The following is a 23555-nucleotide window of genomic DNA, read 5'->3' on the forward strand; positions in this document are numbered from 1 at the left end:
ACCCCAAGAAGACATCAGTGTACATAAGATCAATGGCTAAAGATCATCACATGACATAGGTGTACACAATCAATCCCAAGGGAGGACCCCAAGCAGAAATCAGTGCACATGTTCCCAAGGGAGGACCCCAAGCGGAACTCAACATATAACAGATATATACACAGTCAGTCCCAAGGGAGGAACCCAAGCGGACATAAGTGCATAAACAAACCAATGTCCAGAAATCATTACAGAAATCATATCGAAACATATCAAAGTAAACACATCAAAAGATATCCAGGTAAACACATCAAAAGATATCCAAGTAAACACATCAAAACATATCAAATTAAACACATCAAAACATATTATATCACATCATCATATAGCTCTATATGAATGCATCTATATCATATATCTCATACATATCATACAACCTGACCACAATCCGTACACTATGGTGGAACACAAAGTAGGAGTGAACTCCATAAACGTAGAGCTTACCTCTTGGAGCTTTACAATTCGCTTACTTGTCGCACAAGTTACTTGTATAGCTTCAACAGGATCCAAACCCGTTTCAGTCCCTAAGCACACCTAGAGAAAGAATCCAAAACAAAAATCAATAAAATGCTATCATGCCGAGATTTTTACATAAGGCATACATTTTATCGCTTACTTTCATTTCTTTACATTTTTGCCAATCTTATGCCAATACACAAGTCTAGACCATACTTTCATAAATTCTCTTATTAGACCATTTTACAACATTAATCACTCCCTAGCCCCCAAAGACCCTAGATGCCGATACCAATGTTAGGAATGGCTAGGAATTTACATCAATTTATTTGACAAAACCAATAGTTCTTAGAACCTTCACTTGGCTCCTAAATTAACTCGGTATTCGCTTGAAAATTTTAAACATAATTCATGCCACTTTTCTTCATAAGGTCGTGGACATACCTAAAGGGAACCAAGATATCTTTCAACGATTTTCAAGTCATTTCACTTCTTAATCTTATCAACTACATGCATTGGAAACACAACACATTATCAAAACAAAATGTAACATAATTCATCATTAAATCACCCTATAGGCTGAAACATAGGTGTACAACACCATATCATTTTTCTCACTTTGGTATTTTCATTTTTTACACTTAAATCTCCACTTACACCAACACAACACATTCATAATCCATGTAATTAAATTTTTGAACAATAAACCCTATTTAACCTATCAAGGCCGAAACCTAGGGAGGGAGGTGCAAAGGGACTTTTCAATTTTCAATCAAAGGTTGATGCTTAATTCACACTACTACTTCCTAAACAACAACAATTCATCATCAATTTCAAATTCAAAACTAAATTATTTCCCACCAAAATATGCTCACAATTATCAAGACTTAAATCACAAACATAAAACCATAGAATTAGAGGTTTCTTACCTATAGTTGCTATTCCAAGCTCCAAAGAACAAAACCTAAGCTTTGATCACTCAAAAGCCCCACTTTTTCACAAGGATGAATAATGCCACAAATTGGGGGTGATGAATAACTTTCTCCACAAGCAAAATCAGCTCAAACTAAGTGGTGGAATGGATTCATTGGGTGATTTACTATAAATTTCGTCTAATGCACTTTAGGATTTTGATGATTGTAGAGTGAGAAATCAAGGAAGGAAAGCTTGAAGCCAAGCTTCCATGGAGGCTACGGTGAGAGAGAAAAACAAGGAAAGAAAACATGCAGGAAAGAAAAAAGAATGCGGAGTTGTCACGTTTTCTAAGTATAAAATAGGTTAAGTTACTTTAACTGGGTAATAGCTTATCTATCTACACACCTCCATTCAATACCAAACTTTACCCAATGAACTAGAATATTTTTCTAGTCATATTTCTAACTTTACTTTCACTTTTCGGGTAACTTTTTTTACCCGCATTTTTATCCCTTAACTGTCATTTTAACTCCTTTTTCACCAAAGGTGACTTTATTTCTTTTACTTCTAATTATTCTTCAATATTAAATCTCCAATTACTAGTGAGGGTTATTATAATAACAATTTAATGTACCAATTTTATCATAGAGGGCCGATCTTTATCCCAGAGAGCTGGTCTTTTAATAAACTATTTTTATCCCGGAGGGCCGATCTTCTTTTAATAAACCATTTTTATCCTAGAGGGCCGATCTTCTTTTAATAAACCATTTTTATCTCGGAGGGCCGATCTTCATTTACTAAACCATTTTTATCCCGGACGGAGGGCCGATCTTCTTTTGGCGGCAAGGGACTTTGTTTTCTCGCTTCCATATAGGAATTGAACGGGTGCCTAATAGTCCATTTCTGACGTCAAGGGATTTTGTTTTCCCGCTTCCGAGTAGGAATTGAACGGGTGCCCAAGAGTCCATTTCTGACGTCAGGGGACTTTGTGCTTCTACCCGAATTGTGATTGCTTCAACATTGAATTATGAATGCAGTGGATGTCTTGCACCTTGAAAAACATAAAACATGCAAGCTTGCAATATACTCAGTTAATTGTTAGGGTATTTATTGGAAGGTTATAAAAAGAAAGATGAGTTTTAGCAAGAACCGATATATACTATTGATAAGTGATTCTTCCTTGTGCTTAAGATGCATGCTAATAGCCAAGATGACACGCTATCGTGACTGAGGTCCCAATATTAGATCCGTTCGCACCCACTTGAGGGGCATATGGAGTAAGATCCAAATTCGAAGGGCGGCATAATCATCTGCTTGGTTTTGCATTATGTGTGTTGTCTGTTGCCCGGCGGTTGTGTTATGGCAAAATATCTTGCTACGCGGAGGTCCACTATTGCTATAAGTTTCTTCGTATAACCTGCCATTTGAATTCTGCATGTTATCTTCCATAAAAGCATGTTATCTTCCATAAATGTTATGTCTGGATACTGATTATGTTTATCTTTAGTATATTGTTATATGACTTGAGACTCTGTTAGGCTTTGTTGCCTTATTTGGTGAGCATGATGGTTGTCCATGCCACATTGATGTTATTTATGTCTTAGCTTGGAGTTGTATAGATTATCAGGATATTGGTAGCTTTGTGACTAGAAACACATTTATTTATATATGAGGTATTTCAGTAGTTGTTTAATTGCAATTTCCACACAGTCAATGTTTTGAAAAAGGATTAATTAATCAACTTGGTTAATAATAATGACGTCATAATTGAAAGTAAAAAGTTAGTTCCGCATTTTAACTAAGCGCTGCTTAATACAATGATATGATAATAAACCAGGTATACACGGGGTGTTACATTTTGGTTTCACATTCCTCTCTAATTGAATATTAATTTTCTACCAAAAAGAATAAAAAAGAAAAAATAGTATTAACTATTATAATTAACCAAGGGTGCTTGATTTCTTTTTGCTTTGTGTTCCACTTTCGGAGGGCAAAAGATTCTCAAATCATAACTGCTCGCACAAAGAACTAAAAATAGATAAATTAAATTAAATTAAATAAAAATGCAACACTGTGAACTGATTAATATTGATTATTGATTAATGGAGTTAAATCGTCATAAATTATGTCGATATGTACTTTTCGAATAAATCTTTGGTACTACTGCTGCTGTACCAAAAATTCAGTGCATCTCACCAATGAAAATATTACATGTCAGTTAAAATTCCTTTTTTTCTATCAAATTTTTTTTCTCTCCTCTGATGTGTAATGTTCTTATTAATGCGATACACTGAATCTAAGTACAACAGTAGTACCAAAGATTTATTCCTACTTTTCAGAGGACATTCCCAAGTACTTTAAGCTATTAGGAGATTAATAGAGTTTTATTGTATATTTTTTTATTATGGTATCTCATATTAGAGTTTATTGAGTTTGAAGAGTGAATAATGTATAAATCCATTTACTTGAGCTAAAAAGTTCTACACTATTTAATATTTTTAATTTATGATTGAGCTTTTGTGACAACCCACTTAATTACAAAGACTCTGGTATTATACAAAGAAGCAATATAATCCAAAAACTTAAGCTATGAAATTACATTTTTATATTATATTCCTTTGAAAGAATAAGAACTTGATTAAACACAAAAAGATAAGACTTTATCTATTTCGAGGATAAGTTTGCTCCGTGTATGCCTCGTTTTTTAAATGAACCTCATGTAATACAAAAGTTTCTAAAAGAAAATAATTGAGATGTAATAAAATAATCGTAAAAAGTTCAACTTTAGGAATAGTCTTAAATTTAAAATTTAGTGCCACTATATGCATGCATACAAACAATCAGGAAACTATGCAAGAGCCCTTTTATGTACACGAAAGTATATATGTAGACACACTGGAAATGTATGGTTTCTCTATACAAGGAAATCAAATAAAAAGCTTAATGGGGTCGTCACTTGTCAATTCATTTCTGTCTAGAATTCAATTTATTTATCATCATTATTATTACTATTAAGGTAAAATAAAATTAATTGTTTAAATTTTATATCTTTGTAATTTATTTAAAAATAAAAAATGTCAAAATCTGACATTCACATCTCATGCCGACTAAAGTTAACACATTAGAAAATATTTAAAATTGCTATAAATTTAAGAGTTTGATAAGTGGGGTTATAGGGAAAAATATATTATTTTAAAGTACATAAGCTTATGTCTTTTTAGGTAATTTACACAAAGTATGACTGATTATATTTAGTGTAAATCTGAAAAGTTACTTTTTCTCTCTCTTTCTCTTTCCATTCCTATCACTGACGTGTAAAATGTAAAAAAAATAAATTTTTTTTTTTTGTAAATAAAATAAATAAATAAATAACTTGTCAGATTTTGTGTAAACACACTACTTACATCTTTTAAAAGCAGAGACTCTAAACCCGGGGTTATAATACTAGAAGCTATCCATTATTACAGTTTCAGCAATTTCGGGATGATTGGTCTTGATAATTTTTTTATTTTTTATTTTATGTTTGGTTGCACTTATCCTTAAAACATGTATCACGTGTAAATTATTTATATGATGTGATTGACTGAATGACCCCCGTTGGGTCACATGTCCGCACTGATTTTGGAATTTTTAATTTGTTTTTTTAGTTATGTAAGTTATTCTTTGTCTCTTGTTTCAATATTTATAATAGAAATAAATATTATTTTAAGCCCCTAACAAAAAAATATGGTCTCAATTTTAGTCTCTTATCAAAAATTAGTCTCGAAGAGGTCCCTAAAAAATTTAAAGTGGATCAATTTAATTAAAATTGTGGTCCTTCACAAATTCAAAAAAGACCTACATTAATCTCAAAAAGACTAAAATAGGTTCACTTTAAATCTCATAGGGACCAACGACTCTTTTTTTTTATAATGGACTAAAGTGGGGACTAAATTTTTTGTTAGAGACCAAAAATGATATTTATTCTCATATTAGTTAGCAACGTACAGAGATGATTAAAATAACGTAGCAACATAAATTGATTAGAGAGAAAACTTATTCTTCCTCCCCTGTCGCGTACCCATTCCCATGATTTCTCATTCTCATGATTTCTTCATCCTTTGTTATGGAAGTAATTAGATTATGAGCGGGTTCAATCGTTAATTTAAATTTTTTTTACAAAAAAAAATTCGGGACAGCCGCCACTAAATATACGGACATTAGAAAAAAAATTCTGGGTTCGCCATGTGATTAATAAGAATATCTATCGACATGATAATTAATTATAATATTTCGATTAGTCGAAGAACACAAATGAATTAGTCTGCAACCGTTATTTTCCTTTGCAGGAAAGATTGCATGAAAGCAGGCCAACGAGGCCGACAGAGGCAAATCATGACACCTAACCTATTAGTTTTAAGGGAAAAATGTCTATCATTTAAAATTACACAACTTACATCCTTTCACTCTCACAAAGAGGTGGGATCCACACCTTTATTTTTTTTGTCAACTCTCTCTCCTCCTTTATCTATCTCTTTCTCTCTCTTAAAATGACACAACTTTACTTCCTTTAAAATTATACACACTTTTCCCTAGTTTTAATCCTACAAATTGAATTATTGAAGTATTATAATATCAAATGTTCTAGTGCATGAAAAACCTACAATTACGAAATATGAAAAACTCTAATTAACCACTCAACAAGTTGCCAACTTGTTGGCTAATAATATCCTCATACTGTAGCCTATATCTAGGAAAAATATGTGCATAAAACTGGTATACACTTTTTTTTTTTTTGTAAATAAAACTGGTATACACTTAATTAGTGTAATTATGTCTAGTAGCCTAATAAATTATCGACAAATCATCAATTAGAATAATTAATTAATTATGGTGACTAATTATTAATTAATAATGAATTAATAATTTGTTAGACTAGTCCACAAATTAAACGCAACAATTTTATAGGTTAATTACCTACATATAAGACTTGAAATAGAAAAGGAAAGATTAACTACAAAATGCTTTTATTCCATTTTTAATTTACTTTTTTTTGTAATTTATCAATTATTCAATTAATCTTATTCGAATCGAAAAGCATCAAACAAAAGCTCTCATATGATCAGGCCACTTGACTCATTCAATTTATCAACTCACGCCACCAAGTTTTATATAGGCCAAAAAAAGTTCTCATTAAAAGTAATTGTGGGCACGAGCACGATCACGCCATCATATGATCAAATCAAAATTAGTGTAGATTTTAAAGAATGGTACCGTGGAGAAATATTGTTACAGTGTTACTTTTTATATCTGTTTATCCTAAAAATTCTCCAAAATCTGGTTAACTATTAATTATTCTATCGAAATGATTAAAAAAAATGTCAGGAACAATATTAAATGGGTTTGTTTTTTCTGATGTTACTTTAGATAACTTTATCTAATGTTCATCAAAACGACGTTGTTTTGAGACGAAAATCATGATATTTTTGTAATTTTAATTTATTTCAAGTTATAATAGTCTTTATCACTCTAATTTTTTAATTTTTTAACCTCAAAACGACGTCGCTTCGATGAACATTAGATAAAATTATCTAAAGTAACATCGGAAACTTTTTTCCCATATTAAATATTAAATATTAAATATTAAATGCTCCCAAATGATGAATGATTGAATTATGAAGAACTTGGCACTATAAAAGCTTGATTTGGGTTTCGTATTAGTATAACAAAATCCACACTCAGATCCAACAAAACTTTCCCAATATACTTTTCACTTTCTAGCTTAATGGCGCTACCTCAACTTTCATCACTTTCATTTGGCTTCACTAAAATGCTTCTTCCTCTGCAAATAAAATCTTCATCTGTAGCAATAAGGAACTTCCATGTCCCTCGTCCAACTCAATGCATGGCATCAAATATAGTTTCTAATAATAGTCAAACAATTCTTCGTCAATCTTCATATTTCCAACCTTCAATTTGGACATACGATTATGTCCAATCATTGAGCAGTCATTATAAGGTATGTTTTAATACTTCTTAATTGTTTCATATTTGTCAATTTCTCAAACCTCATTCAATTACATATGCTTATAAGTATAACTTGTTGGAGGTTATGAGTTAAAAAATGAGTTTGAGAAAGAACAGAGTTTGTGTGCTTGAACTATTACAATATTGTATTGTAATACTTCAAGAGGCATCAGAATTTGAAATGTTCAATAGTGTTATCTCCAGTTTAGGAAACTATGAAAGTAATGCAAGTTATTGAGTTCCAATCCATATGGATTCAAATAACCATATTTTTATCTATTAAGTTTGTATATGAATATATTATTCAATTATATTATTAATATATCTAACGTAACTTATATGTGATTTTTTTTAAATAAATGCAGGAAGAAGTGTTCGCAGAGCAAAGTAGAGTGCTAAAGGAAGAAGTAAGAATGATGCTTTGCAAAGCAGAAAATGAGTTTGATCAACTTGAGCTTATTGATGTATTTCAAAGGCTTGGAGTGGCTTATCATTTTGACAATGAGATAAGGAACATATTGGACAATATTTACAATATGGATACATCCAATAGGAAGAAGAGTTTAAATGCCACAGCACTCGAGTTCAGACTCTTAAGGCAACATGCTTATGATATATCTACAGGTTTCTAAGATTTAACTTAGAAATATTTATATAGGTTGAGATAGTCACACGTTCTAATGTGCATGTGTCTGTGTGTCATATATATATATATATATATATATATATGTAATATTATTTGTTGTTGTTGCAGATGTTTTTGATTGCTTTCATGATGAAACGGGTAATTTCAAGAAATGTCAGTATGATGATATTGAGGGAATGTTATCACTTTATGAAGCCTCATTTCATTCATTCGAAGATGAAACCATCTTGGATGAGGCACGTAATTTCACCTCTCAAATTCTAAAAGAATATTTGAACCAAAAAAGAGGTAACCACTTATCACTTGTAATTGGTCATGCTTTGGAGCTTCCAATACATTGGAGAATTCCAAGGTGGGAGTCTCAATGGTTCATCAATGCATATGAAAGAAAGCAGAACATGAGTCCTGCTTTACTTCACTTAGCTAAATTGGATTTCAACATTCTTCAAGCAATCTACCAAGAAGAACTTAAGTATACATCAAGGTGAAGGCAGTAATTACATGCTTTGAGAAATTTCAATTAAAATTTGCTTGATGAAAATTAAGTACAATATGCTGTTTTGATTCAATTAATAGTTCCTTCTATTGATTTTGGGAATACAAGCCATGTACTAATTCTCTAAATTTTTGTCCGTTTTTAAGGTGGTGGAAAGGAACTAGCATTGCAGAAAAGTTGAGTTTTAGCAGGGACAGGTTGGTAGAGAATTTCATTTGGACCGTGGGAACAAATTTTAAGCCAGATTTTGAAAATTTCAGAAGAGTCATAACAAAGGTCAATGCCCTAATAACCACAATTGATGATGTTTATGATGTCTATGGTACCTTGGAAGAACTAGAGCTCTTCACAGAAGCAATTGACAGGTTACAATTATTGCTCCTCCGTAATAACTTTTTCCCCATATCAGTAAATGAAATTTTTTTAAGTGGGATTAGATACCAATATCCCACTAGAGTCAAGAAAGATTCTCCAATCTTTTAAAAAATTTCAGGAAAAATTACATATCACTCATCATACTCTTAGCCAACTGTGTCTATTTTTGTTGGCAACTTTTTTCCCGTCTTATACAAAATTTTGCATCATTAACGAATAATTATAAATATTTGTTTGTAATTCTAGATGGGATCTAAATGCCATGGATAGCCTCCCAGACTACATGAAAATATGCTTCCATACACTCTACAACTTTGTCGATGAAATGGCTTTAGAAACCCAAGAAAAGAATGGGTACCACATCACTCCATACCTAAAGAAAGCCGTAAGCAGTTAGTTATTTGCTTTATTCTCTCAACTTGGCATAAATTTGGAAGCATAGAATATTGTATTGTACTTAAATAATAAAGAGTATTGTGAACTCATTTGACTTATAAAATTTCCAGTGGACAGATATATGTAAATCATATTTGATTGAAGCAAAGTGGTACCACAGTGGATACAAGCCAAGCTTTGGAGAATACATAGAAAATGCGTGGATTTCCATAAGTGCCCCTGTTATACTAGTTCATGCTTACTTTGCAATTCCACATTCATTCAAAAAGGAGGAATTAGTTAATTTAGAAGAATATTCCGACATAATTCGATTCTCAGCAATGATTTTACGCCTTGCTAATGACCTCGGAACGTATAAAGTACCAATTCAATCTTAGTTCTTTTCTAAACTTTCTTTTCTTTTTCTTTTTCTTTTTCACTAATCCTTTTGCTCTTTTCAATTTTAGCGAGAAAATGAGACAGGAGATGTTCCTAAGTCAATTGAATGCTACATGAATGAAAGTGGAGATTCTGAAGGAGATGCACGTGAGTATGTATCATCCGTTATGTGTACAACGTGGAAGAAGATGAATGAGGAAGCTCGTAGTTGTTCTTTCTCAAGAAGTTTCATAGAGACAGCTATAAACCTTGCAAGAATGGCAATTTACATGTACCAGAATGGCGATGGCCACTCTATTCAAGATCCTGAAATCAAGAGTCGCATACTATCGTTACTTATTCAGTCCATTCCCATCGCATGAACAGAGAAATAATTAAAAACTCCAGTAATGTAACGGGTTGTTTTAAATATGTTAAGTAATGAGTCTTGTATTTATTTGTCTTTTTAGCAGGTTGTAATATGAGTCTTTGATATGAGACCATAGAACCCCGAGTGGGATGATGATCTTCATGCAATACCCCTAAGTGGGTTAACATCATTCATAAGGTGTGTATGTATGGGTTTGAAAAAGTTGTTTTACTCAAATAAACAAATATTAAATAAAATTTGAATTGATGACCAACCTCTGTTTTTTCCATTCCTCTTATTCTCAGAAGCAACATTGTGAAGCATTATTTGCCTTGTCAGAAGAACTCAATTCGGGCTTTTAATCTTTTTGTGGTGATTTCGAAATGTATTTTTTAATCTTTTGTTTAACTAAGTTTATAACGATGAGAAGTAGTCTTTATGAAGATGACTTTTCAATCTTGGGGGAAAACGCTATTTCTCCTATAATATAAGAAATTCTTATATTGTAAAGAACCACTTCAACTCAAAATCTTAAGGTATTGGGTGAAGGTCTTTTTAGTGATTTATATTATTCTCTAACACACCGTCTTATGTAAGAGCCATTTGGGCTTGAAACGTGGATATTGCATAAGCTAATTTTTTATTTTTATTTTTATCTTATGCTTATTTAATTCCACAAGTTGGGGGCGGTAAGGATCGAATTCGTGACCTTATGGTCACTGAAGCTTTGGTACCATGTGTTCTGTCCTGAAGACAAAGATGTCTAGCCCAATAGGCTAGTAAGTTTCTTTTGGATCTATGTGCTCTCTAAGATATCTATGAGTTAGATACCCTTGAGTTTAGAAGATCACTGTGCACAAAGGAATAAATACAGCTTTCGCCAAATGGGTGATGTGTGTGAACAGAGACAACATAACAGTAAAGAGAGAGAATAGTCATACCTATAGGCTTTACCTCTTATTTATAGAGTTTACCTGTGGGTATTAGGATTCTGGACCTTCCGTGCCTCTTCTAGCAGTCCAAGCCTATGTTTGATGCTGTCGTATTACGATTAATATCTTTGATGAATATCTTCCTTTAATTATATTAGATTTAAATTTGAATTGCCCCTTATTGGGCCTTATAACAAATGAGCCTCACATATGAGTCCATAACAGTTGTCTCTTTGCCAGGCAGTTTGGGTGTCCGTCCTGCCGGGGTACATATAACTTTAAAGATTATTTGGATTTCTACAGTTTCTATGCATGTTCGAGTTTCATGAGAAATTGTCCGAATTTTTCACTCTAGAAGTATCCGGGTTTGCGTTCATACTTACCAGGATTCCCATTTGGGAGTGTCCAGGTTTGTTACACTTATTCATAGGGATAATGTATCTGTCTTGTATCTTAGCAAATTGAACTTTCAAATTGCCAAGATATGATTTATATTGATTCAATCCAAGTTGCGGTTAGCCTTGGATTATCTTCACTTTTTTATGACTAATTGCCACCAGGTTCAACCTTCTTTTGAAATCCCTGTTCAACTACCCCTTATAAGGCTTATCGTTATTGGATATGCAAACAAGTGTCTTTCTCGGAACCCGGTTATTATTCTCCACATAATTTCATATGTTTAGATTCTATATGAACCGAGTTAATTCTCAGTTCTTGGCTATTTACAAAACCATGATTCCGAGATAAGAGCTTTACACTTATTCAAATAATGATGCGATCTTTACACATGGTGACTTTTGTTCTTGCTAGCGTGCTGTTGCCAACATATGTCGTCTTCGCATTTCGTATGCATTAAATGCGCGAATCGTTTCACCCATCTAATCATTATTTTTGGGGCAACCTCTACTTCTTCCATTTCTCTTATTTTCAGAAGCAACATTGTAAAGCACTATTTCCCTTGTCATAAGAACTCAATTCGGGCTTTTAATCTTTTGTGGTGATTTCTGTAACACCCCGTGTTAACCCGGTTTGTTAACATGTCATCGTATTAAGCCACGCTTAATTTAAAATGCGGAATATTCTTTTTCTTTTCAATTATGACGTCATTATTCTTACCAAGTTGAATTACTTAATTCATTTCCAAAACATTGTCTGTATGTAAATGCAAAAGACAGACATCTATACTGAAATAACCTCATAACATAATTAAGATCATTAATTGAGTCTCTAGTCACGGCACTACTACACGTAAGCCAGACAACCCTAATAGTTTATACAACCCAAATCTAATCAACAACACAGTCCAATGTGGCATGGAAAATCCCCATGCTCACCAAATAAGGCAACAAGGCCCAACAACAGTCTCAACAATAACAACATAATCATAAAGATAGCATAACAACATCCTGCATATATTCATAACAGCATACATCTAACTCAGCTCCAGCCTCCTGCCGCTAGAGGTCTCAACCCCCGCATTACCTAAACCTGAAATGTGTGCCCCAAACGTGGGGTGAGATCTCTAAAAAGAAATCTCAGTAAGAGAAGGGGTCCTCAAGGACTCTTTCGCCCCAAGCTCACTTACAAGTATAATATAAGTTCAAAAATGGTAATTTCAATGCATGTTCATGTTAAGGCATATATATCATGACAGTATAATCCATTGCTCAACGAGATAAATACTATAACTCATTAATCATGTCATGTATGTAGATGCGGTTCGACTGGCCAGGGAACAAGATAGGGATTATGCACGTCTGCGACCCATCTAAACATAAGAGTCGCAGTCTTATGCCTTACACACCAGAGTCGCTGTTTGATCGTGTAAGTGACAACATCATTTTCATACACTACATGTCTTACACACCAGAGTCGCTGTCTGATTGTGCAAGTAGTCAACAATTAATTTAATACAGCTCAGGCATATATCAATGCATATTTCATCTTTCATAAAAGCATACCATGCATATAAACCACCCTCCCACGGAGGTCGGTGGAACAAACACAGACTAATCCGAGGACACGAAAGCTTACCTTGTAAGCTAGCTATCCAAACCCAGAGTCCACACAAGCTCAAAGACCAAAACACAGCAGATTCACAATCTGTTATGTTTCAATAATATATCAATACTCATACTCTACAAGCATACAATATAAAGACAACGCCTTTACTTTACGTTTTACGTCTTAAGGCTTCACACAAAGCCACAAGCCCTTAATCACTTGATTCTGGCTTAGTTCAATTATTACAGAAGTTCAACTTCATCAATCTAGGGTCCACAAACCCCCAATAGCCTACTGCGTGAACAATGTAGCTACTGTTCTCTGAAATTCCAGAATATCCGGATATATGTCGGGGACATATCTGGATATCAATATCCGGATATATGTCGGGGACATATCTGGATATCAATATCCGGATATCATATCCGGATATCAAAAGATACACATATTCGGATATTTCGCGACAGACAGCAGCTTCTGCATTCGCGAAGATATCCATCCAAGGTACCATTTTTAACACTTTAAAACGTCAAAGCATGCATTTTTATTCTGTTTTAGGTTCATACAACAGTTGGTTACTTTTTTAACTCATTAAACATACCAAGACATTAACTTTAACCCATTAAACTCATTATCAAGGTTGGTGACACTTACCCAAGCTCAAAACAGAGCAAGAAGGTGCTCTTGGAGCTCACACTTCCACTCTTACAATCTGACTTGCAAAGGAAACTAAAATGCCAACCAAAGCTTGGCCCTTTCTACACAAAGGAAGCTTCTTGAAACTTCACAAGCCAAGAACAAGACTCCAACCAAGGAAACTCAGAACACAGCCCAAAGAACCCCTTTAAAACAGAAACTCCACTCCACAACAAGGTCACAACTCATTCCCCATGATGATTCTCACTCACACCAAGTGTTTAGAAGAAGAAAGGTGACAACTTGGCTCACAAGAGGTGGAGGAGAGGTGGTGGCAAGGTGGCTGGTTGTAACTCAGAATTTCTCACGTAGCAAGTCATAAAAATGACCTAGGATCATGTGACATGGCCTTATATAAGCCACTTATGAATTAAACACACAATATTAACTTTAATTGTTACACTTAGCATATTAATGCCAAACTCAGGATTCTTAACCTACTCATTTTTCTAAGATTTATCATATTTTTATAATATTTTTCGGAGCACCTTTCCGGTACGCGCTTTTCATAGCCAGTATCAGTTTTTGGCACCAGTTCTCATTATTTTAACTTGAAACTCGTTTTACAAGTCCTATATATTATTCTAGGAATTATCATGCACTTATTATAATTTTCCGGGATACTTTTTGGATACGCATTTATACCGACTAACAGAACCGGTATCTGCACTTTTCGTCAGAAAAATGACTTTCAGCATTCTTAATCACTTTCTATATTTATATAAGCCTTCTCATAATTATTAAGGTCAATTATGGAATTATTTCCTAATTTCACGCATTTAATTAATTATTTTCCTTAATTAACGGTGTGGGTTCTTACAATTTCAAAATGTATTATTTAATCTTTTATTTAAATAAGTTTGTAACGATGAGAAGTAGTCTTTATGAAGATGACTTTTCAATCTTATGGGAAAACATGATTTATCCTATAATATAAGAAATTCTTATACAGTAAATAACCACTTCAACCCAAAACATTAAGGTGTTAGGTGAGGGCTTATTTAATAGTTTATATTGTTCTCTAATACATCTCCTCACTTAAGAGCCCTTTGGGCTTGAACTGTGGATATTACACAGGCCCAATTTTTTTTACCTTATGCTTATTTAATTCCACAAGTGAAGGGGTAATGAGGATCGAATTCGTAAACTTATAATCACTAAAACTCAGATACCAAGTAAAGAACACCTTCAAGCCAAAACCTGAAGGTATTGGGTGAGATCCTTTTAAAGGTTTATATTATTCTCTAATATATATATATATATATAGGGGCAGGACATTTTGACACCGGTATCAAACTTTGAAATTTGACACCAAATCCTAACCGTTGATTTCCGCCAATCAACGACTATCATTTATTGGGAATCAACTCATTAATTAATTATTGATTCCCAATAAATGATAACCAATTATTGACGAAAATCAACGGTTAGAATTTGGTGTCAAAGGATCTTATCCCTTATATATATATATATATATATATATATATATATATATATATATATATATATATTGTAACACCCTCCCTTGTATGCATCCAAGAGAGTTGTTTGCTAAGTGGATTAGAGTCCTTACTTCAATACTTTGATTCTGAAAATGCATTTTTGTTACTAATTAAAACTCGAGTCGAAATCTGGTTGTTCATAAAAATCAGAGTGACATTTTAAAAATACATGGCTTGCTGAAATTATTTCTTGACCTGATAGACCTTGCTGTCTTGAAATATTCGCGTAAAATCAAGTTTTCAAAATTCCATTGTAACGTTTATATAATAAAAAACTAGACACGTGGGCTTCACGTGCATATAAAATATAAGCGAATCGGAGGTCGTTAGCTCCTCGAAACATGACTCGCAAAGTGCTCGCAAAACTGTTTGTAAATCAGCACTTAATACAACGTCAGAAATTATTTTCGCAAAACGTTTTCAGAATTTTCCCAAAGTACTACCTGATCATAAAAGTCTTAAAACAGTGTCTAAATCCTAGTTCCAACAGCAATCCATACTTCCCAAAATAATACAGTCACCCATCAAATAAAACAGCAACAGCGAAAATCCAAACAGCAGTAATTAACAGCCAATATCCAAAATAACCATTTCCTCATATGCTCTTTCGTCCTCCTGCAATTTTATAAATATTGCAGCCCCAAAGGGGTGAGAAAAATCCCAGTAGTGTGATAACAAAATCAGTAATGCAACAGTACTAACTAAATACAGAATTATAAAGCAGTCGCATCATCAGTTCAAATCCGTCAAATACTAATCATAATCATATTGCGTATATAACGCCAAAGGGTGCGTATATAATGCCAAAAGTGTATGTTCATAGCACTACGGTGCACGTATCACTAACAAACACAGTGGAGAATCCTGGGTGGCTCCTCAAAAGGGCTCCAACTGTGACCTAAGCGGACTGAAGCCAAATGTCCCATACCCTGGTACCGACGGGATGCCTACATGATGCGTGCTCAAACGTATGCTTAATTTTCATAATTATTTTCAGTATCAGCATGAAATTTATGTATGTATGCTATGTAATGTTCGCACACAAAACAGTTAAAATTATGATATGAGTATGCATGACTAAGCAATAATCAATATAGCATATGTTTCATGGATCTCCAATATTAAAATGCTGAATACCAAATACTTCTCAAAACAGAATTTCCAGCATGTCAAATCCATGAACAACATACGAATAACATATACAAGATTCGAATCCAAAACATGAGAGCAACAATTCACAATCCCTTACTAGCTAGCAGTCACAAGAGGTAATGTCACCTAACACTTACCTCACGCGTCACAAACAAACTACCAGGCAGCAGCAAAAGTCCACAAACTCACAAAATATGCACACCTATATACAAGTGCAACCAATCAGAATACGTTCCATGTTATTCCTATAAATTACCAACAAGTTTCCAAGCTTAAAGGCTCTTGTACCCATTCGGCCATCAAGGTTCTTTCCCAAAAATATTCTGACTTCGAATTAATCTATACCAACGTTTAACCGCGAGAATTTCTTAAGGTTTCCAACCAAGGCAGAATCGGTTTTATCTAAACAAAACATCAAGGATAATTTCTTCCAAAACTCAACTAATTCATTTATGGTACGCTACAAGGGGGGGGTCTAAGCATGCTATCCTATTATATAGATTTATAAAAAAATTAGAGATACACCAAGTCATCACCAAACAGCCCCCACCATTTATTTTAAGATCATTTCCAAGTTTACTAGTTATGCTTTTAAGCTAAGGTCCAAGGGATTGAATAAGGCAGAATCTAGAAGATATAAAATAAACAAAAGAGCTACTTCCTAAGCATGCCTCACGATTTGAATCAGAGGAAGGGAGGAGAGGTTTAAAACTTTGTGCTTACCTCTTTCAAAAACACAAAGAAAATCGAATTGAACAAGGGTAACACCTCTGCTTTCTAAGCTCTACGAACACAGCAAACTCAGCCCTCCACACCGTGGTTGTGCGCACCAAGGGAGAAAGAGGGTTTCCTTGAATTCAATCCTACATACAAGGGGACATTTTCCATCAACTAAACGTGGTAAGAGGAAGACAATGAAAATGAGGAACTTCTATACCTTCTTGTATGAAGAATATCGGCTGGACAGGGAAGAGAAGATGAATGCTTGAACTATAGTTGTTATCTAAGGTCCACGATTGGTAGCAAGAAGGAAGGAATGATATGAGATTTTTTTTCTGAATGCTCTCACTTTACTCAACTCACGGTTTTTAGTGGGAAGAGGAAGATGGTACGATTCAATTTGTTTCTGTTTCAATAGTCAAAGATTCAACCATTTTCTTCTACAACATCAGCGCCTAGGAAGTGAAGGAATGGGGAGTTTAAGGCTGATTAAAAAGAGCAACTAAGGTCAGAAAGTGCTAGGCTTACTCTCTTTTTCCTTGCGCACAAAAGGGTATAAGGTGGGTGAGTTTTCTTCCCAATTGAAATGCATGCAAGCTGACTACTAATCACTCATTGGGTGCATGTAAAGGCTGTTTTAGTTTTGGTTAATTCTACAAGCTAACAGAATTTTCTTCTCTCTTTTTATCTAACCTATGCGCAAGAGAGGGGAGGAGTGGAGAGTGGGCTGACATGCTTTTCTTGTGAAGGGAACTCAATCAGAATTTTTTCTCATTTTGCAAGTCCCATGCGCACATGTGAGGGAAGAGACAAGGATAGGTTTTCTGCCATGTGGTGATTGCTTCCTGTTGGGTGGTTTGCTGATGGTGGAAAATATAAGTTCTGATAGGGGACGTTCCTCTGTTCTTGCAGAACACAGATTCGTCCCTTAGTTCCAACCCAAGTGCGCAAGTGCACACATCAAGTAATAAAGGGAGTATTAATGCCCAAATTATCATTCCCACGAGGATAGAGTGCAAATTATTGTTTTATCACTGTTTATAAAGAGTAAAAATGAGAAGAAAAGTTGGTAAATGAACTGTCTGGTCAGACGTTCCCTACTGTCTTGACAACGTTCCTCAGGAACAGTAGGTTCAACCTGATGGCAAACAGTTGCTCGCTGCGTTATGTATGTGATCCTTCCTGTTTAGAAGAAGTTGAGATAACAATCATTGGAGTTTTTATAAGTACTAAAATAAAATAAAACTACCAAAACAGAAATAACTATAATCAAGAGACAACAGGGTGGTGGTTAAAACAGTTTAACAGAAGGAACAGATTCATTGCTTCACTCTTAAAGGGGTTGTTTTCTCTGCTCAAGACGTAGCACCTTTTGGCTTTGTCCCAGTTTCTTTGCCTGCCAACTCTGATTCCTCAGCTCATGGTCTAGATGGCTCACAAGTTTCCATATTCCTACGGCTCCCTTGACTCCAACAGGTACTTAGTTCAGAACCTTAAAATGGACGAGTTGGCCCCTTATTCCTAAGGTGACCAGTAGCGTTTTTGCCATGACATCTACCTTCCCCCAATGGCTAAGCTGTCTGAAATCCTTTCCTTATGGAAGTTCCTTTCTCAATATGTACCCAATTTCCATTAGCGCACAATGAATATAGCTTACTTAGCCAAAGAAATCAAAAAGCTTCGGTCAAGTGTTTTGAAAACAGTTCTTTAATAGTTTCACAGTTTACCCGTTCCGTAGATAGTTCAACTCATGGCTGATAGTTTAAACATAATTATTCTCAACTGAGATCACATAGACCCGAGATTCAGTCAAGAGATAACGATTGGAACGAAGAGAAAAACACTTATATTAATTTAAAAGACAGTTTAAAAAAAAACAGAAAATGGAGAAAGATGGGTATTTGCTCGTGAGGAGTCTTGATGGTTGTTTACAGAGAAGGGAAGAGGGATTGTCACTTAACTACAGTTACAACTGAAAATTAAACTAAGTTACTAACTATTACTACTACTACTACTACTAGGTGATCTTCTTCCTTCTGGACTTTAATCCCTCCAGAATCCGATTATGTTTTTGTATGAGGGTGGTCCTATTTATAGATGGAAGGAGAGTGGCAAGCTTGTAAATCCTTTGGAGCAAGTTGCTTGAATGAGGGGACGGGTCGGTGGCAGCAGAGTATGGAAGCTACACAAATTGCTGGATGAAACAAGGTTTGGTGATGATTAGCCTAGTTTGCAGGTCTTCCCATGTTTTGCTTCTCTTTTCAGCCAATGATAACTCTTGATTCCCTGCTCTTCACGTTTCCAGCTGCTCAGTTGGTGCACCGCCTTGCTTTTTAGAAGTCTTTAACTCTACGTTACCTGCAAAGTGTACAGAAGCATTAAATGAATGGAGCAGGTGCATTAAATGCGTCTCAGTCCGTTCCCCTTTTAAAAGAATAGCATAACAGAAAGGAACTTGAGCCAGTGAGCAACCATGAACTTTTCAGAAAGTAAACAGTAAGAGTATTCTGTCCTCAGATAAGAGAAGGTTGCTGATCTCTTGTCTCACTGTCACTCATGGGTTGGTGTTTGCTCTATCCATTCCTGGATGTGATTCTTCAGAACTTGCCTTTCTGCTGCGTTCCTATGAAGTACAGCTATCTTCCGTTCCAAGGATTTCTTTGATGGGTAAGTGTATGGAACTGTGGAAGAAGTGGTGGCCTGATTTGTGGGATCAGGGAACGTTTAGCTTTTGTGCCTTTGAAGTTGGACTTTTTCTATTTTGAGGGAACACCTTTTCTTGAACATTTTTCCACCTTTGGAGGAAGGTTTTCTGGTTTTTCTTGAATTCTTTTGAATGGTTGTTCCCCTTTTTCTTTGTTTTTCTTCTGTCCCTTTTTGGTTCATTGTTGAGTACGTTCCTTGTTTTTTCTGATTGACCAGATGGTGTATGATGGAGGTGAGGTGAGTGTGTGATTCTGTTTTGATCCTTGACAGCAGAATTCATCTGTCTTCAGTAGTACTTACAGCATCAAGGCAAGCTGAGAAGTTTCATTGTGGTTACACCTCAGGAACGCTCTCAGAAGTAGGTGTTTGGCATTTTTCCGTTCCTTACCAGTTTGAGTTCACACAGATCAGCTTCTTTAAAAAATCTGAGGATTAAATTCCCTGCACTGTTTCTATTTTCAAGTACTCAGAGAAAGAACAAGCATGATTAGTCAGTGACTTTGTGTTTCATGTATGTTAGTTAATCCAAAAGAATTGGGCAGTCTTAATACTCCAACTGAAATGCATGTATATACCAAACAGTTTGATCAAAAAAAGTCTTTTCTATTTCAAAAAAGATTAATTACAAGGGAACGGAAAGAAACTAAATTAAAAACAGAATTTAAAACAACTAAGCTAAGATAAATATGAGGGTTTCTTCTTTTCATTGTGGAGGTCTGTGGTTAGGGACCACCCCAAAACTACATTCCTGGAACGTACTTTATTTGGACTTTTTGGAGAGGAACATCAGACGTTCCCTCCTTTTCGGGAGCTATGTGGTTATGGATAACCACCCCAAAACTTTGCTCTTTGTTAGAGAGCAAATGTATCTACTGGGTTGCCTCCCAGTCAGCGCTTAGTTTAATGTCTTTAGCTAGACATGGTACTTACCTCTCAAGGAGTGTCAGAAAGAGGGATACTTTCCTCTTTTTCATCAAAGGTTTCATCATTGTATAGCTTTAACCTATGCCCATTTACCTTGAAGAAACGGCCATGTTCTGAACCTTGGATTTCGAAAGTTCCGTTTCCTGCATTGTTAATAATTTGATATGGCCCGGTCCATCTTGATTTGAGTTTACCTGGGAACAGTCGGAGTCTGGAGGTGAAGAGTAGCACCTTCTGACCGATTTTTAGATCTCTGTTCCTGATCCTTTTATCGTACCACTTCTTCATCTTCTCCTTGTACAATCTATGATTTTCGTATGTGTTCCCTCTGAACTCCTCTAACTCTTCGAGTTGCAGCAATCTCTTCTCTCCAGCTGTTTTTTCATCCAGGTTGAGGGTGTGGACTGCCCAGTAAGCCTTGTGCTCCAGTTCGAGGGGGAGGTGGCAAGCTTTGCCAAATATCAATCTGTACGGGGAACACCCTAAGGGTGTTCTATATGCTGTTCTGTAAGCCCATAATGCCTCGTCTAACTTGAGATGCCAGTCTTTTCGAGAAGGATTAACTACCTTCTCTAAAATTCTCTTAACCTCTCGGTTAGAGACTTCGATGAGACCCCTGGTTTGTGGATGGTATGGGGTTGCAACTTTGTGTTTGACTCCATATTTCTCCAACAACCTTTAAAGTTGGTGGTTGATGAAATGTTTCCCTCTGTCGCTGATGAGACAACGTGGGGTTCCATATCTTTAAAATTTTTATAACCACCTTAGCATCATTAGTGGGTAAAGCAACTGCTTCTACCCACTTGCTTACATAATCCACAACCATTAATATGAATTTGTTCCCACACGAAGGAGGAAAAGGTCCCATGAAGTCAATGCCCCAAACATCAAATAATTCAACTTCTAGGATCGAATTGAGGGGCATTTCATTTTGTTTAGTCAAGTTACCTTCTCTTTGACATTTATCACAATTTTTTGTATATTGACGTGCATCTTTAAAAAGGGAAGGCCAAAAAAAAACCTAACTGAAGAACCTTGGAGGCAGTCCTGATTCCACCTAGATGTCCTCCATATGGGGACGAATGGCAGTGTTGAAGGATTTGAGGTTGTTCTTCTTCATGGACGCACCTTCTTATCATTTGGTCTGCGCATCTTTTAAACAGTAGTGGTTCGTCCCAGAGGTAGTTCCTGCAATCGTGAAAAAATTTCTTCTTCTGCATTTTATTCACCTCATAAGGTTCCAGCCCTGCTGCAAGGAAGTTGGCTATATCAGCAAACCAAGGAGCATTTGTCTCTATGTGATTAATGAAAAACAATTGTTCGTCAGGGAACGTTTCCTTGATTGGTAGCCTCACTTCAATGTGTTCCAATCTGGACAGATGATCTGCAATTTGATTTTCACATCATTTTCTTTCTTTGATCTCCAGATTGAACTCTTGTAGCAGTAGGACCCATCTTATCAATCTTGGTTTTGCTTCCTTTTTGAGAAGAGCTACTTGAGAGCTGCATGGTCAGTATGGACAGTAACTTTTGATCCTAAAATGTAAGGCCTGAATTTTTCACAAGCATATACTACAGCCAATAGCTCCATTTCAGTGACTGTGTAGTTCACCTGAGGTTCATTTAGAGTTTTACTGGCATAATATATGCTACGAAAAAGTTTGTCCTTCCTCTGGCCCAGAACTACCCCAATAGCATGATCACTTGCATCGCACATTAGTTCAAAGGGTAAGTTCCAGTCTGGAGGTTGGATGACATGCGTGGTAATGAGCTTATTTTTCAAAGATTCAAAAGCTTTCACACAGTCAGAGTTAAACTCAAATTTTATATCTTTTTCTAATAAGTGGCATAAAGGTCTAGCTATTTTGGAAAAATCTTTAACAAACCTTCTGTAAAAGCCTGCATGCCCTAAAAAAGATCTCAAGGTTTCTATACTTACTGGTGGTGGCATTTTTGCTATGGCTTCTACTTTGGCTTGATCCACTTCCAGTCCTTCTCTAGAAATTTTGTGTCTAGGACTATTCCTTCTTTCACCATGAAGTGGCATTTTTCCCAATTAAGCACTAAATTAGAGGACAGACACCTTTGAAGGACTTCTTCCACATTGTCCATGCAGTGATCATATGACGTCCCCAGTACTGAAAAATCATCCATAAAGAACTTCTAACCCGAAGGGCATCCTTCTGAAAGCGAACCAGGTGAATTAGATCTGGTGCCAAAGCAAATACCCTGAATATCCATCAAAGAAGCAGAAGTATTCTTTTCCTGCTAGGTGGTCCAGCATCTGATCTGAAAAAGGGAGTGGGAAATGGTCCTTCCTGGTGGCATTATTGAGCTTCTTGTAATCTTGGCAGATTCTCCATCCTGTAACCTTTCTCACAGGTATCAGCTCATTCTTTTCATTCTTTTCCACTGTGATGGAAGGTCTTTTAAGCTGCTTCTCCTTTTCAGTTCTTATCAAAGGTTCATGCCTTCTTTCTTGCAGATAGCAACTCTGCTCTTCCTGTTGTAGGTCTTCTTCTTCTTCCTCGTATTCTTCTTCCTCTGTTTTTCTGCTATGCTGATTGTCTAACAAAGTGAGAGCAGAACATTCTTCAAATGTTCCCATTGCATGAAAACCTTGAGCCTATGTTTGTTGTTGATAAAATCAAGAGCCTGCATCTATCCCAGTTTTCAGATTACATGTTTCAGATAAAAGGTTAATGGATGAAAGTTCTGTATGGAGAAAGGTGTTTCTGCAATGTATAAAAACACAAAGTGTTGGAAATTTGGAGAAGAAGAAGAAAAAGGGAAAAAGAAAGTAAAGGCACAAAGTGCTTAGTTGAGGAAAGGAAAAGAAAAGGAAACAAGGAAAATGGGGAAT

The 23555-nt window shown here is 35.3% G+C and overlaps 1 protein-coding gene across 1 annotated transcript; it reads left to right on the forward strand.

Annotated features, from left to right (window-relative positions):
• Window positions 1–7174: 7174 nt before the first annotated feature.
• Window positions 7175–10069, forward strand: LOC133295763 (terpene synthase 10-like). The gene is made up of 7 exons (XM_061494616.1): window positions 7175–7408; window positions 7782–8040; window positions 8171–8546; window positions 8705–8923; window positions 9180–9318; window positions 9440–9688; window positions 9776–10069. The coding sequence occupies exons 1-7, from the start codon at window positions 7175–7177 to the stop codon at window positions 10067–10069; spliced, it is 1770 nt and encodes a 589-aa protein (XP_061350600.1).
• Window positions 10070–23555: the final 13486 nt, after the last annotated feature.

Source organism: Gastrolobium bilobum, unplaced genomic scaffold (assembly GCF_033153095.1).
Source record: "Gastrolobium bilobum isolate Gb01-03AN ecotype WA unplaced genomic scaffold, APGP_CSIRO_Gbil_v1 utg22576, whole genome shotgun sequence".
Classification (NCBI taxonomy): domain Eukaryota; kingdom Viridiplantae; phylum Streptophyta; class Magnoliopsida; order Fabales; family Fabaceae; genus Gastrolobium; species Gastrolobium bilobum.